The 17,163-nt window shown below is 38.5% G+C and overlaps 1 protein-coding gene across 1 annotated transcript in view; it reads right to left on the reverse strand.

Annotated features, from left to right (window-relative positions):
• Nucleotides 1–331: 331 nt before the first annotated feature.
• Exo84 (exocyst 84) overlaps nt 332–17,163 on the reverse strand; it is a gene marked incomplete at its 3' end in the record, with an annotated part of 128,718 nt that continues 111,886 nt past the window's right edge. Inside the window, 3 exon segments of the mRNA XM_068228187.1 lie at nt 332–522; nt 6,398–6,623; nt 14,183–14,313. Of these exon segments, the coding sequence (XP_068084288.1) occupies nt 332–522; nt 6,398–6,623; nt 14,183–14,313 (548 nt within the window).

A 17,163-nucleotide genomic window follows, 5' to 3' on the forward strand; every position in this document is an offset into this window, starting at 1 on the left:
GTCCAGGTTTGACGCAGGTAACCGGCTGACAGTAGTCCTGTAGTAGTGGCAGTGTGTGGAAGTCAAACACTGGGAAGAAAGCAGTGGAAAATGACGAACGCGGTGGAGGTGAGTTGACAATGTTACATAGTAACTCAAATTGAGGAAGTAATGCTGTATTATTGCGATGGCTGTGGTTCGACTCAGCTCTTACATTCATCCCAAACTCTTCTATATCTGATTCCATATATCCCTAACTCCTTGTACTTTGTTTAATTTTCTTCCTCATCACTATAGAATGTCATCTGCAAACAGTAGGTACTAACGGACTAATGAAAGATCAACTACCTACCTCTGATTTCAGTCGGTCATTCTTGAAAGAAACTTCAACATGCCTGAGCTGAGCTTGTAACACATCTCCCAGAACTTCATCAACAGTGTACTGAAGTTCAGGGGTGGCAAGTCTCAAGCAGTCCTCTGCAAGAGTCAGGTACAACTTGCTGAATGCTATTGTGTTACCGGTCAGGCTAATCCAGCAATCTCCTGTAAAAGAAAATACAACAGAAAAAATTTGTTCAAATCAACGAAATGAAATGAAATGAAATGAAATGAAATGAAATGAAATGAAATGAAATGGCGTATGGCTTTTAGTGTCGGCAGTGTCCGAGGACATGTTCGGCTCACCAGGTGCAGGTCTTTTGACTTGAAGACCGTGGGCGACCTGCGTGTCATGATGAGGATGAAATAATTATGAAGGCAACACATAGCAGCCCCCATGCCAGTGAAATTAAGCAACGATGGTTAAAATTTCCAACCCTGCCGGGAATGTAACCCGGGACCCCTGTAACCAAATGCTAACCATTTAGCCATGAAGCTGGACACATTAACAAGCACATAGAATGCCAATTGAGTTTCATGAAATGACCTATTTAAAAATGTGTAATACATAATCACTTAAGAAACAATACCAACTGTCTGACAAAGCTTGTTACGTTCCTTAAGACTGGTCACACCTCCCAGCCTAATATGGATGTGCACTCCATTAGAACAATTTCTGTTGTGTCCATTTTCCTATGCTTAAGTGTAAAGCAAAATGAACCTTACCATACCGTAGGAATGTATGTTTGTGTGACATATTTACGCACTCCTACAGGACTCAAATGCAACAACTGCGAGGTTTCCTAAGTAGTCAAACGGGCATGAGTTTTACAATGCAGTACTTGGTACACGTCAATGGTATAAAACAAACGATAGTTTGACTTCTATTGAACAAGGTATGATTATTCTCAAGGTTGTGAAAAACAATTTAAAAAAGGAAAAGGGTGTCCTATTCAATATTCTAGAGAACTGTTTCATTCATCTGGGGCAACACTTGAATCCTAAGTACAACCTTGTGACGTACCCACTCTCGTCCACAGATGTGCGACAATATGTGACGTGCCAGGTCTCCATAAGCAATATCCCATGGGTGCCAGCCTTCAAACTTATGGGAAACAACAACAACTATCATAATAGGTAATGAGACTAAATACTCCCAGAGGTGGGGTGACGGAACACTAACCATTAAGTACATACTAACTTGGAAATTAAAGATTGTTAATAAGAATTTCTGCAATAACCAATTAAATAACTATTTATTAAGCTGAATAACATGACGGTGCATATATGAACTCTGAACTTACAGAAGCAAAAGAAAAACTGAATGAAGTAAAATTTAATAAACTGGACTGTTGCACGAAGACTTGCAGTAATTTATGCCATTAGCTCACCATTTGTAGACTCTGTTGTCTGGACACGATCTATGTAGCAGCTGATGTTTGATGGACCTCTCGTGCTGGCGTCGTCATCTCTCATTGTAGGTACCAGTCCTATTTCTGATTCGTGCATAGCTCACTGATTGAACAATGACTTTCCTGACTAACACTACCTACAGTAGTCCTAATTTTAACAGCAAAACCACCTTGGGTTACGTTCATGGAGAGAATACACTTGTATTCTTCCGTATTACAGAATAGTGGCGTAACTAAAAACATAACAAAATTTCTCCTGTCCTATACCAGTCCAAACCGGTCTCTCGTTGACTTTAACTCTCCTCATTGGGATAACCACGTCTCAATGAGAGTAATGCTCTACTCAGATACGAAGTGAACTAAGTTAAGACCTTCTTCAATGTCAAGACGTACAACCCTCCTACGATGTAATGATAGAATAGATTAGAACTGACCGATAGACTTGCCCTCTCCAGTGCTTGTCATTGATGTATATAGGCTCCAAAATCTCCCTCCATGTACCATATCACATGGTCCAGTAAAATTTGATGTACTACCCCTTCTCCTATATATCCATTATCTTGTTCCATAACGTCCATTCACACAGGTTGAACTTTTGGATGCTCTCAACGCGTCATGTAGCGAACTTCGAAAAGTAGGCGTTAACAAGGCATTAACTGTCTCTTCAGGGTATGGAAGGGGTAAGGACTCTTGCAAGCTTGATGACGTCCGGTCACCTGACCTCGACTACTGGAAATTTACTCCAAGCTAATAATATGAGTGATGTTGTAATACCTTACTGAAGAAGTTGTTCATTCAGAATATGTTATAGCCGTGACACAAAGTAATGAAATTATGTGAAATGGATGACTAAAAACCCTACATTTTAAACATAATTAAAAATGACCTACCACTAATTAAATATATACATCTTTCCAATTAATTACATAGTTCGATAATATTGTACATGCTGTGATGTTCCAAACATCACAACCTTAATGAAAGTTCTGAAAACCAAACTTTCTATTTGACATAATTATTCCTTTATATAACAAATACAAACTTTGAAAGAACAAACTTTCAACCACCCCTGTATTCCCCTCCTGCACCCCCTCTCATACAGTATGTCCTGTGTCACCTGACTTCATTCAATTGCACTTCAAGAAGTGCAAAGAATACTGAGAGATCTTTAATATTTTGTGGTGCTATAACCCTCCGTGTTGTGTTCAGACCATCAATTACCTGATGCCTGTATTTTATTGGCAACTTGTACCCCTCCTTATGCTCGGCTCTACCTATCACACAAACATGCTTGCTCTTGACACTCTCCAGCCTACCTGGTGCTAATGACAGCTTTTGTCACACTATATGAACAATACATAGCAACAGAAGCACACACAAAATATAAATCTGGTGCACAGCAAAGAGCTGTTAGCTACAGTTCTGTGTGATTTAATCAGATCAAAATTTCCTTTTTACAACTTTCCCAATGGTTGGCAACAGTGTGCTGCATGTTGCTTCTTCTTATATCCTACAATTCCTGTACAATGTTTGTTTGTTGGCCAAATAGCGACTGCTGTTTTGGGTTTTACATGTTGTACTTTTGAGGAATTTTGAAATTGCCTTCAGAGATTCGTTATACAAACCCTAAGAAACGTAATGTGATTGTAAAATTCATCTATGAAAACACAAATTTTGTGTCTATGTATGCACTGTAAATAGAATTATTCAGCACTCAATTTCATTTCACCCTCCCCCACCCTCCACAAAAAAAAAGAAAAAAAAAAAAGAGGGGAACAGTGGCAGGAAAAAGAAAACATCACTTACTGATGATCACTTTCTCCTTAGAAGAAGCCAATTAAACTCTAGGCTCACCACTGTGGACTTGGTTCTTGAACTGGGCTATGTGGGACTAATCTGCATGACTAATGTTCATCGTAAGAGGAAGTAAAGTCCACAAACATCCAAAGGAACATTTTGTCAGACCAGAAATACACAGGAAACACCTCTTTTCAGCACAAAGGCATCAGTATTGGACAACAGAACACTGGGAAAAGTTATTTTCTCTAATGAAAGTCTCTTTGAAGTATAACGGTAGAGGGTTTAATGAGCCAAAAAATTCAGCACATTTACATAACACCATAAAACACCCTGTGAAGATGATGCTTAGTGGATATTTCACACACAAATGTCCGAGATCCTTAGTGCCAGTTGATGACATGATGAAAGGTGCAATATTTGTGTTCTACAGCGGGCAGCGAATTCGCTGTGACATTAACTAGTGGGATATTGTATAAGCAATAATTTCCATGCAAATAACTCTTATTTCTTTTGTTCATAATCTGAATGGCCCCGCAGTGTAGGGGGCAACACGTCCGCCTGTCACCTTCGATTCCCGGCCAGGTCAGGGGTTTTTAATTGTAAATGATTAATATCCCAGGACTGGGGGTTTGTGTCGTCCTTAATGCTCCTTTCCTCATATTTAACACTTTACATTTCCGCCATTTCCAAATACACGCAGGTTCACAACATATGGTGCAAAGTAGGAGCAAAATATCTACTTAGGTCGACGCCCCAAATAAATAGCATTTAAAATAATGTTTATAATCTGCTTTACAATGCCAATATAAAGGGTCCGTTATTGGACACTATAAATTTTCCAGCCAACACTTTCCCGGTTGCCTGCGCTTCGCGTCTGTGTGCCAAGTTGGGCTCATTAGTTGGTAAATAGCACACCCACCAAGACGTATGGCTAGTGCAAACCGTGGAGCCACCGGCAGTGCCAATGCACTATGAGAGACCCTGCCCCACCACCAAAAACTGATGCCCGCCTGGCCATCAGATGATATGTTGATTCCCATAGGGAACCTGAAATACCTGTCCTGAATGAGTAAATTTATAATATCAATATAAATGGTCCGTTATTGGACACTATAAATTTTCCAGCCAACCCATTCCCAGTTGAACCAACACAGAGAGGCCTTATGGCGACGATGGAGCAGTAAAGGGGCTAGGAGAGGGAACGAAGTGACTATGGTCAGCATTTGCCTAGTGTGAAAACGAGAAACCATGGAAAACTATCTTTAGGGATGCCAACATTGGGGTCCAAACCTACTATTTCCTGAATGCAAGCTGATAGCTACGTGAACCAAATAGTACAGCCACTTGCTGGGTACTCGTGTTTCTGTTAATAAATGTGGCCTATTTGCAAAAGGACATTTGCAAAACTTGACTCTTCAACATAATAGTGTCTTGAATTGGAGTGTGGTCTCATGATCCACTTAAAGCTTGTGAAATGCAATTTATAAAACAGGAAGGAGAACATATTAGCTATTAAGAAAGACTAATGGGTGCAATAAATGAGTAAGTCCACAAAAAAATATGTGTACGCCATTGTCACGTTGCAATTAATTTACATGCGACTGTCACCTACTGCGCTAATCGCACACCCCAAACACTAGAAATCACTATCAGAGCCTGATCAATCCCCTCGTGCAGCAAAGGTCTCCCCCATCGCCTTCCAGCTTCTTCTATCCTGGGCCAATTCCCATCCACAGTTTACCTCACTATATCTGAACACCTAAAAAACAAGACATCCTCTTCCCCATTACTGTCTTTATCCATTTCTGGCGATTACATCTTGCTACATGCAGTACATCTCAAGAAAACACCAAATAAGCTTCTTTCCAACCTTCACCAGAAATATTCATAAAAGTATTACCATATTTCTCTGAATCCAAGATGACCTCCACTTTTCCTTTCCAAAAATTCTATCAGACTTAAAAATTACTTTATGAAATCATATGAATGCCTTTCTCTGTCTGCACGCAAACACCAAATATCAGGTTTAGTTAGGCTGTGTTTTCTTGCGGCTGCCCAATTATTCTTTATTTCTTTATTAACTTAAAACTGTCATCATAATATTGAAGAGAACCCATTGAAAATTTGCCGGCAATACTTGTTCCACGTATCTTTACAAAACTATGATCCATCACGAAAATATTCCTGCTGTCTAAAAATCTATCAGGCCTAATTTTACCAAGCATCAGGTACAGTAGACGCATTATAACTGTTCTACTGAGTAGCCGTGGCATTTACAAGACTTCAAAGACTCACGTTTTGATGCCATTTGAGAAACGTTTTCGCAGAGTCTAGTAGGATGTCATTCTCTCTTCACTATTTCCCGAGAACCAGTAACGTTAAACAGAGAGGCACCGTACAATCAACTGCCATGGCTAGCGATGTTTAATAAAGATGAGAACGTTGATTGTCAACGAGTTTTGTGCGCAGGGGGCGGAGATGAAGGGAAGCAATGTGGTTACCGTGGTAGCTGCCAGTGGTGTTCCTTACTGTGAGGTCGCCAATTCAAGACGACCCGTGATTTTTCACCCACGATTCTGACAAAACATCGTCGTCTTGGATTCGGAGAAATACAGTACATTGTTTTTTTCTTTTTAAGGAGACTGAAATCCATATAAATCTTCTACCACACGCGAGAAATTCAAGTATGAGTGGTTTAATGTGCAATAAATTAAATTAGAACAGCAATTTGTCCCCCATTACCTCTTTTCCTGGAAAAGTAAGGGCAGTAATTACAAGAGACCATCGAATTCTTAGGAGAGATTTGATGCTGTAAAAAATTCACTTGCCTGTAACATATGTGTGTATACTAGCAATGCCAATATCACTCATTTCTTGGAGGAATTTGGTGAGGCCAGCCTTGTTCTGCAGATTGAGTGGGTGCCATTTATCCTCAGCTCCACGTAATTTCACAGCATCCACCAGTTTTTCCCGGGAATCTCTCAGGGCACGGATCAGAGGTGTTCGCAAATGTCCATCCAGCTGGTAACGAAGGTCTACCCCGAGCTCACACAACTGGCAAAAAAAATAATTAATATATAACACCTGTGTGTGAGGAGAGGATTGTGTTATCAAGAACAGACCGAAACAACACAATCTCAATGCAAACTACAATAGAAAAGAGAGTTGATAAATAGTATTAACAGATATTGTACTGGTTGAGTGGCTGAAAGCAAGGATCTGAATCTGATGATGCTAAAGCAACTGTCAGTCCACAGTAGATATGCAATTTAAGTGTGGATGTGTATGAGACCTCTTCGTGCTGCAATCTGAGGACAGAATGTTGATGGGTGTGCTTCCTGTATCACGTTTTACACTGGGTCGGACAAGAAACAAGATCAAGGAATGTCGTAGTAGCATGTAACATTATCAAACCTCCGCCATATTCATCATTCTCCGCTGCATTCTTTCTGGCAGTTCACATCCTCACACTGTCACAGCTTCGGGACTACCGTCAGTCGATTACCTGCGTCAAACTTGCATGACATCATTGGCTCTAGATTCTACACTCTTCATGGATGTTCTCGGCGTTTAAAGTACTACGTGTTATGACTTCTCCTGTATCTCCCCTCTCTAACTGGCCTATATAAGCAGCTCTCTTTGCCTGTTACTTTGAGGCGTTCTTCAGCTGTTGTGTAACGCAGATGTAAATTTTCACACCAGTACAGAACTTATTCTTTGACACGAGGTATTGTAAACTTCGCAAGTGATTGTACTCGATTATGTATCCATACGGGAGCAGCTAGATGTTTAATTCCTTTGACTGGAACACTGTTTGAATTTATGTGAAAATGAATTACATGTGTGTCAATACTCTTGAAAACTTCTCATACTTCAAAATTTGCTTACATTCTTGTACTGCATAATACTCTTATCTTGAACTTGTTTACGTTTATCCTGCTGGGTTGTGTTACATCCAGTGTTACCTAGAACTTGTTATTTGAAACATGCACTATTTCCTAGTCAGGTGAATTCTTATGGCATGCCCGGACTTAGTAATTTAAAATGCTGATCTCTAATTCATTCTCCTATTCTACTGTTTTCCTATCTTCCCTAAGGTTTCTTATTTCACATTGTACAGTTGGTTGGGAAACATCTCTTCTGTTTAAAGAATGTTAGTGTGTTTCTTATTAACACATTTTCCCCGCTTAGCATGTCATATATTCGGTCCCGATTCTCATCGTATTAAATCTATATAAAAAATACCTCACTTATCGCGTCATGAATTTTTGCTATTACCGCTTAGGTAAATACAAAATTTTAATATTCCACCTGCTAACCAAAGACTATTTCATCAAGAGTTTTTACGTGACTTCACAAGATTTTACTTATTGTGAACACTTCTGTTACTTTTATCATTATTCGCAAATACGGTTTTTCACTTTTATCTGTCATTCCACCACCATCCCATCCTTAGGATCCTCTCTCATTTCTCCGCACTATTTTTATCACTATGTCTTTTACTGTTGTAATTTGGCTAGGCTGATGATGGTCCACAGTGGACCGAAACTAGTACCTTTTAATATCATTGTAATGTTTTTGTAAAAACATCAAATGATTTTTTAGTATTGAGAAGGTGGAATATTAAAATTTTGTATTTACTTTAAGCATAGTCTCAACTCAATACGGAACCTAACAATGAAGTTTATTACTTTTAATATTACCGCTTAGTACGATCACATTTTTCCTAGCCCTGAAAATGTTATTTGTCATACCTTATGAAAGAAACGTGATTTCCAACTCGGGTGAGATCCGTCACCACAGTTGCGCGATTATGGAAAAAGGCCTTAACTTCCTGAACTTCACAGGATAAGTTGCATGTTCAGGGAGCAAGCTGTTAGCCTCAGGAATGTTCAATTTTGCTTGTCGGTTAGCAGCAAGATTGCTGAATAACACAGTAAGTCTATTTGGGCTTGTATTCTGCATTCCGTTCAGAAGATAGAAATTTATTTTGTGTTGAGTGGTACAGTGAAGTGCAGCAAATATTTGTCGCGTGATAAGTAGCCTATATCAGGATTAGGAACATATAAATATACCTACCACATCACAATTTTTTGCTATTACTGCCTACTACGAGTACGATCACATTTTTCCTAGCCCTGAAAATGTTGTCATCTCTTGTGAAAGAAACATTATTTACAACTCTGGTAAGAGCCATCACCACAGTTGCATGATTACGGAAAAAGTGAGCCTATTGGTGCTTGTATTCCATTCAGAAGTTAAATTTTTTTTGTGTTGAGAAGTTTTTTCACGTGATATGGTAGCCTATATCTGGATTAGGAACATAATCGTATGAAATTGACTAGCGTGGTGAATATTTGTCTTGTAAAAGCCTAGGTATGGATTCGGAAAAAGGAAAATTCCTTTCTAATGAAGACAATATTAAAATCTTTCAGAAAGTGGACTGAAAGCGCATCTTTAAGCGCACAGAAGTGGCGAATGTTGAACTCGCACCTTCGAGTTTCGACTTGATCGATTCGACTTTTTCAAAATGGTGGCCAAAGTCATTCTGTCGCAGTTGCACATGGCCGAATATAACCTCCAGTTCAATGTCTGAGTGTAACCAGAAAATAATGTTTAATAACCCACTGCTCTGAAATAAAAGGCTTCTACTAACATTTGTTTTAGAAAGAGTGTGATTTGAAATAATACTTGAATATTTTTATTGAGCCCCGAGCATATGTTTTCATATTATTCTCTTGTGTTTTCCACACCTTTTAATACTTTCCTCTCACCTTGAGAAATTATAGAGATAGTTTTCACTGTACACGCGGATACACAACGTAAAACGCCTTCATGTCGGAAAAATCATATCTAGTGTTTCCACATCCCTGTTGGATAGTTTTTATTCGTATATCCAGTAGTACGTTTTCTTGCTTAACACATTCATTTTTGTTGTCCCCTGCAGAAATGTCTTAACAAGGTTTTACTGTATTCCTACCTACATGAAGAGAGCTAAGGTAACATACATCTCATTTTCATTGACTAGAAGCAATTCCCTTATCCTAGATCGAAATGGAAATAACATTTCTCGAGACTTAATGTACCGCTAAGTGTAGTGATTTGTTTCTCTTACACTCAAGTGAAGAAAAAAGTTTGAAAGACTTTACTGGTTGCATAAAATTTAGAGCTAAACCTTGGGTGAAAAGATCTTACAAAATGTTCATTTCTTACATAATTATCCATGTCATCCCAGTAAAAGTTACAAGTAGCACTGCCACATCTAGCACGAAACAACAGTCTCTTCTGTATCATTTCAGCCTCATCACGGTCTAATTCGGCAACATCAACATCACTGTCATCAGAATCATCGACTACTATCCTCATATTAAAATTATAAAATTCTTTTATTAACAACCACCTACTCAATACAATATAATACACTCATTGAATTATAAAACAATCATGAGGTGTCTTAAAAAATGGCTTAAATAACGGAACATGTTTCGTTCGGCATTGCGAACATCATCAGCTGTTAGTACAAAGACTAAGGTCATGGCCCTGAACTTAAGTGATTAACATTGTTAAAAGAATAACAATGTCGTAATAAAAAGTAATATGATAACATTAGACTTAATTAGTAACAGTATGTACAGATCAACAGCAAGAATTTATGGTGAAATACATTGAACGATGGCAGTCTGTGGAGTTAAAAACAATCATGGGGTTGTTAAAGTAAAAAACAAAAATAGATATTGTAGACAATTAAAATGTACATCAATGTGTGAAGCATGGATTAATTATTGACGTTGGAGTTCTTACAATTGTGCGAAAACAAAAGTTGAATTAAAGTTAATTGAACAGTACGAGTCAAATAGAACCAGTCAAAAGGCGCATGACGACGTAACCAAGGATGATATGACGTGATCACCGGTAATTGCAAATTCTGTAGGAGAGAGAATCACAATGCCAGAAGGAAATACAAGTTGAACTAGTCCACATTCACGCGCTAGCATAAAATTAAAAACGTATACAATGTAGAACATCAATGATGAACTCATTACGGAGTAACTGTGATCTTGAATAAGGGAGAGTTCAGGCAATCCGTAGATGAATGAAGCAGATTATGGCACAATTGGAGTTTGAAATTTGGAATGAAATAAAAGGGAGGAAATGAAATTATGTTATAACGGAAAATTAAGGAGAAAAGAAAAAATTGAAAGAGGAGGCTTACACCTCACACTAGTCCCAAGGATTTCAAGAGACATCTGTATACAAAATATTTAAAGATCCATTAGTCAAAATATTTGCAGCTTTCTGACAACCCAATAGTCTGTTTATATATGACACACATAAAACACATAACGCATAACTTCTACGAGAGGTAGGATAAAGCAGCTTATTTTGCACAGCAATTTAAAACACTTCTGGAGGTGTTTCAGCTAAGGGAAGAAGTGCTGCCTGTTATTAGACTGAGGATGAGGAAAACAACAAACATGTGTCAAATTAAGTCTTGATGAGCAGCTGAATTAGAGATACCTGGGAATACCCCTCTCACGTGGCATGGACTCCACAAGGCATCGGAAGCGTAGGGGACAAATAATGACCCATGACCGCAGTGCAGGCCCTCGATAAGTTCCTGAAGACTGGTCTGAGCAGGATCCCAGGTGTGGTCAGTAGAGTGAGGTCAGTCGACCTTGGAGGCCTGGCAAGCAACCTCATATCTGTAAGAGATCATCGAAACCAAAGGCCACAATTCGGAAGCAATGAGTGGGTGCATTATCATGCTTTAGGTACAAGTCCCCTGCAGGGTGCTGGAAGAAACAAATCAGTGGACATGATCTGACAGCAGGTTCCTGATGGTGAGAGACATTGGCAGATGTACAAGGCGTTCCTTTTCATCCCATGTAGAGAACAGTTCCCAGACACGGATACCAACACCACCAACCTGAATTATACCCTGCTGGCAAGTGGGATCCATTAGACGGCGATACATTGTATCCTGCCATAGACAACTGGTACCTCGACTCATCTGTCCAGGCGACCTTTTTCCCCAGCTTCTGCCCATGTCATTCTTCATGCCTTGTGACATGCGGTTAGCAGAGGTACTCTAGTATGACGGTGACTTCCGTATCCCATAGTGAGGAGATGGTTCTGGATGGCATGGCTACTCACACTTCTAGTTGTCCAGCACTGAATTCACGAGTGAACTGCTGCCCTGCGGCCCGTCCATCCCTCTCACCATTTAAGCTACCTACGATGACCCGTCACTAACAAGCTGTACACCATGGCTGTTGACCCTTGAGGTGGTGGTTCTCCCTGAATCCACAAATTCATGTAACACTGTTGACACAGTGACATGTGGAAAGTTCAGTGCCTCCAGTGACTTTGGAGATGGAATGGCGCACACACTGGCAACGGCAATTTGCAAGTGATAAAAATCATTGTTATCCGTATTGAAGATACTGAATGTAGGATGCTAAAAGGTTTGTTTTTTCCACCTATTCAATACATATAAATTTTATAAATTAGGAATTTATTATTGATTCCACTTGAGACATGTTTCGCCCTTCATTGAGGGCATCATCAGTCAAAATATCACCTCAAGGTAAAAAATCAGGTAACTGGTTAGTAGTTGACATGTACAAATTAATACATATTATTAATACAATTACAAAAATTAAGTATGGGAATTAGTTGTACAAAAGTGATGGTTGAACATATAGGTTTATAGATGAAAAGTCAGCATCAATGCCTAAAATTAACATAGTAGAGTTCGGCAGTGATGCTCTGGAGAAACAGTTGACGCAATCATAGGAAAAAAAAAGTTTAAAAATATTTACATTATAACAATTAAGGGAGAAAAGGTGTAGTGTTCGGCGTCAATGTTTGTAACCAAAAATTAATGTCAAAGGTTGGTAACTATACAGTATTTACATTGTTCAATTGAACAGTTGAGATAAAGTTTTAAAATATTTACATTATAACATTCAGCGCACATGCGTATTACCGACTGAGCCTCCTTCATAGTCCACCAATACTCATCAACAATTACCTCTCAGCGACACATCAGATAATTTCCACTTCATACAATACAACTTTCAACAACACGCCGGAACCCAGCGCACATCGGCACAAATATGGCGTGCCACTACGGCTCCTCTTCGCAGTCAGAATGAGAAGATGCCTCACCCCAGCTTTAACGCTCTGACTCTGCAGTTGCCGTATACATTCTAATCTCTCCACAGCAGTTCACAAATCAAGCTACTCTATTCTATCTCACCAGACCAGTAAAGAACAATAACTTCATCCCGACGTCCGCCATACTTTATTCCACGGAACAATATCAATTTGTCTCACCGGCATTTCACACCGATGTCTTCACATCACATTCGATGCTACAGAAGTCAACTAAAAGAATAAGCGAAAGTTTCAACCCGCAACATTTTCCTAATTAGCAATTACCCACTAATAACTGTCACCATTGTTGCCGTTCAAACGCACCGAATACCCATGAATCTCCATCCACACTGACCAGTCTCCGTACCGATCTCGGCGCTGCAACTGGAAAACTTTCAGCTTGATGCCTATAAAACCTCATTTGGCTATGAAATATTTCCCTACCCCCGGTGATTTTAAGTAAAATAAACTGCTCTACATATTTCTGAAATGTCAATGCTAAATCCTTCTTCCAACCTCTAAAACATCAGGACACACTTGGTACTGAATTTTTTTTATCCTTGCACACCAGCTGCTCTTGTGTAATTATGTATATAATTGTAAATTCTCAACTATTCAATTAGATAATGTAATTACTATATAGTTACCAACTATTGACATTAGTTTTTATTACAAACATTTACGCTGAATGTTATAATGTAAATATTTTAAAACTTTATCTCAACTGTTCAATTGAACAATGTAAATACTGTATAGTTACCAACCTTTGACATTAATTTTTGGTTACAAACATTGACGCCGAACACTACACCTTTTCTCCCTTAATTGTTATAATGTAAATATTTTAAAACTTTTTTTTCCTATGATTGCGTCAACCGTTTCTCCAGAGCACCACTGCCGAACTATGTTAATTTTAGGCATTGATGCTGACTTTTCATCTATAAACCTATATGTTCAACCATCACTTTTGTACAACTATTTCCCATACTTAATTTTTGTAATTGTATTAATAATATGTATTAATTTGTACAAGTCAACTACTAACCAGTTACCTGATTTTTTACCTTGAGGTGATATTTTGACTGATGATGCCCTCAATGAAGGGCGAAACATGTCTCAAGTGGAATCAATAATAAATTCCTAATTTATAAAATTTATATGTATTGAATAGGTGGAAAAAACAAACCTTTTAGCATCCTACAAATGGCAATTTGACCGAGATCAAATGCGCTGAAATCTCGTGTGTAACCCATCTTACTGACACGGCAAGGACAGTGCGAGGTCGTAATCCCATGCTGCGTCATACTATTACATTCCCCGCGGCAAACACAGCTATCTGTAATTCGACTGCTCATCAATGTATATTAATCTATCAGTTTAATGTTTAATTTCCCAAAAATATTGCTTGATCTAACAGACTTTGGAATACTCCACGTTACAGACAGTTTACAAACCTGATCACACTGGCTTCGAATGCACGTCACACATTCTGCAAGTGTTGTTATCGATGACTGGGGCATGAACACTTGTTTGATGAGATGAGATGTCAAATGAGTCATCTCAGCACCAGCCCATACCACAAAGGCTGTGAACATAACAGCAAACATTATTTTATGAAGTCCTCTAAAGCATGCAACAGTTGTGTTCGATGATTGAGTTCATGAAGCTGAAACACAACAGTAATTGGGGTAACAATGAATGACAGGCACTAACTTCATGTTGATCTGTTAACAGCTAAAATCAGCAACTCCTCAAATCAGTGTAAAAGAATGGTTACTTTAAGAGTCGAGAATACCCAGGCTTCTACAAATTAACCCTTACCCCTCATATTAAAGTCCTCTGTGTTGTCTATACTACTCGTATTTTAAATGACAATTTCTATCTTATATTACCTGTACTCATCTTTCACGATTTTCAAGATAGTCCTATAAACATTTACAGCAAGCTATACTGGGACAAATAAAAGCAATAAGTTCAATTTAAGACAAATGATTTTACATTTTTATTATTATTATTATCGTTATCACATAGCGATTGGTTTCGTTAGTAATTTCACTGAACATATTATCGGTAAAAAGCAACTGGAAAATTGTAATTCAGTCTATGGTTTCATACCTCACGGAGGTTTGTAGCCAGAGACTGCTGTAAATGGCAATTCCTTGAAATCGGGATCTGTTGATATACAACTGAGCCAGCCGTCAGAATCAGCTAGATATTGGGTTGCGGTACACGAGCCAACCATTGCCAGTACACTAGTAGGTGCCATCAAACGCTATTAGATATATTCTTTAGGGTACAAGGAAGAGGTGTGAAACTACTTGGGTTTTGTACAATTACCTGACATATACAACAATGAACTTTATATGACTAGGAGCGCACGAAGGAACTTGCTAAGAAATTGAATCTAGCAAAGAAGGCAGAAGGATAACATGATGGCAAGCATAATTGGCAGTCATACAAATTTTAGTGAAAAATGGAAGGGTATGTATAGGTATTTTAAGGCAGAAACAGGTTCCAAGGAGGACATTTCAGGAATAATTAATGAACAAGGAGAGAGTGTATGTGAGGATCTTCAAAAGGCAGAAGTATTCAGTCAGCAGTATGTAAAGATTGTTGGTTACAAGGAAAATGTCCAGATAGAGGAGGTGACTAATGTTAAAGAAGTATTCAAATTTACATATGATAACAATGATATTTACAATAAGATACAAAAGTTGAAAACTAGAAAAGATTTCTAGGAATATACTAAAGACAATGGGTTGGGATATAGTACCATATCTGAAGTACTTATTTAATATTGTTTGGTTGAAGGAGCTATATCAAATGAATGGAGAGTTGCTGTAGTAGCCCCTGTGTATAAAGGAAGGGGTGATAGAAATCAAGCTGAAAATTACAGGCCAGTAAGTTTTACATGCGTTGCATGTAAGCTTTGGGAAGGCATTCTTTCTGATTACATTAGTCATGTTTGCGAAATTAATAACTGGTTCGATAGAAGGCAATTCGGTTTTAGGAAAGGTTACTCCACTGAAACTCAACTTGTAGGATTCCAGCAAGATATAGCAGATATTTTGGATTCTGGAGGTCAAATGGACTGTATCGCGATTGACGTGTCTAAAGCATTCGATAGGGTGGATCATGGGAGACTACTGGCAAAAATGAGTGCAACTGGACTAGACAAAAGAGTGACCGAATGGGTTGCTATATTTCTAGAAAATAGATCTCAGAGAATTAGAGTAGGCCCTGTAATAATTAAGAGGGTAATTCCTCAAGGCAGTAATATTGGACCTTTATATTTTCTTATATATATACATGATTTGAATAAAGGAGTGGAATCAGAAGTAAGGCTTTTTGCGGATGATGTTATTCTCTATAGAGTAATAAATAAGTTACAAGATTGTAAGCAACTGCTAAATGACCTCGATAATATTTTGAAATGGACAGTAGGCAATGGTATCATGATAAATGGCGTAAAAATTCAGGTTGTGAGTTTCACAAATAGGAAAAGTCCTCTGAGTTTTAATTACTGCGTTGATGGGGTGGAAGTTCCTTTTGGGGATCATTGTAAGTATCTGGTAAGACCCCAACTAGAGTATGGTTCTAGTGTATGGGACCCTCACCAGGATTACTTTATTCAAGAAGAGGAAAAAATCCAAAGAAAAGCAGCTCGATTTGTTCTGGTTGATTTCCGACAAAAGAATAGTGTTACAAAAATGTTGCAAAGTTTGGGCTGGGAAGAACTGGGAGAAAGGAGACGAGCTGCTTGACTGAGTGGTATGTTCAAACAAATCAATACTTGTTTATTCTTCTTCTTCTTCTTTTATGACCACATAGGATCACTTTAGTCAGACCGTCATTCAGGTCTCTTTGAAGGGATTGTTCGGGCTTTGCGGTCCTCCCAGCACTACTTCAGACGCTCTGATCTTCGTGCCCTTTCCTCAGTTGAAAATGTACGTGGTGTTGGTTTGTTTTGTGCAAGGGTAAAGTGGAGGTTTGTATTCTTGAGTTTTGTATTCAATTTTATCTTATTTGTGGTGTCTTCTGTTGTAAGGCCTATTTCCTTCAGATCCTCTCTTACTTCTCTGATCCATTTACATCCTGTTGTGGTATTTTTTGAGACGAGATTGTGTTGAACTAGTTGTTTCAGAAGTCTCGAATCCTGCATCCTCATGATGTGTCCAAAGAATCCCAGTCTCCTCTTACGCATAGTGTCTGTAATGGGTTCTAGCTCTTTGTACACGACTTTGTTAGGTATTAACCGCCACTGTCCATCTTTCTGGTATTTTTTGTTGATGCAGGTTCTTCCAATCCTCCTTTCAATTTTCTGAAGTCTGTCAGTCTTTAATTGTTTATTCAGGTAAAAGAGTGTTTCTGCTGCATATGTAGCTTCTGGTTTTATAACTGTGTTGTAGTGTTTTATTTTTGAATTTATTGATAG

Source organism: Anabrus simplex, chromosome 6, assembly GCF_040414725.1.
Source record: "Anabrus simplex isolate iqAnaSimp1 chromosome 6, ASM4041472v1, whole genome shotgun sequence".
In the NCBI taxonomy this organism is placed as follows: Eukaryota; Metazoa; Arthropoda; class Insecta; order Orthoptera; family Tettigoniidae; genus Anabrus; species Anabrus simplex.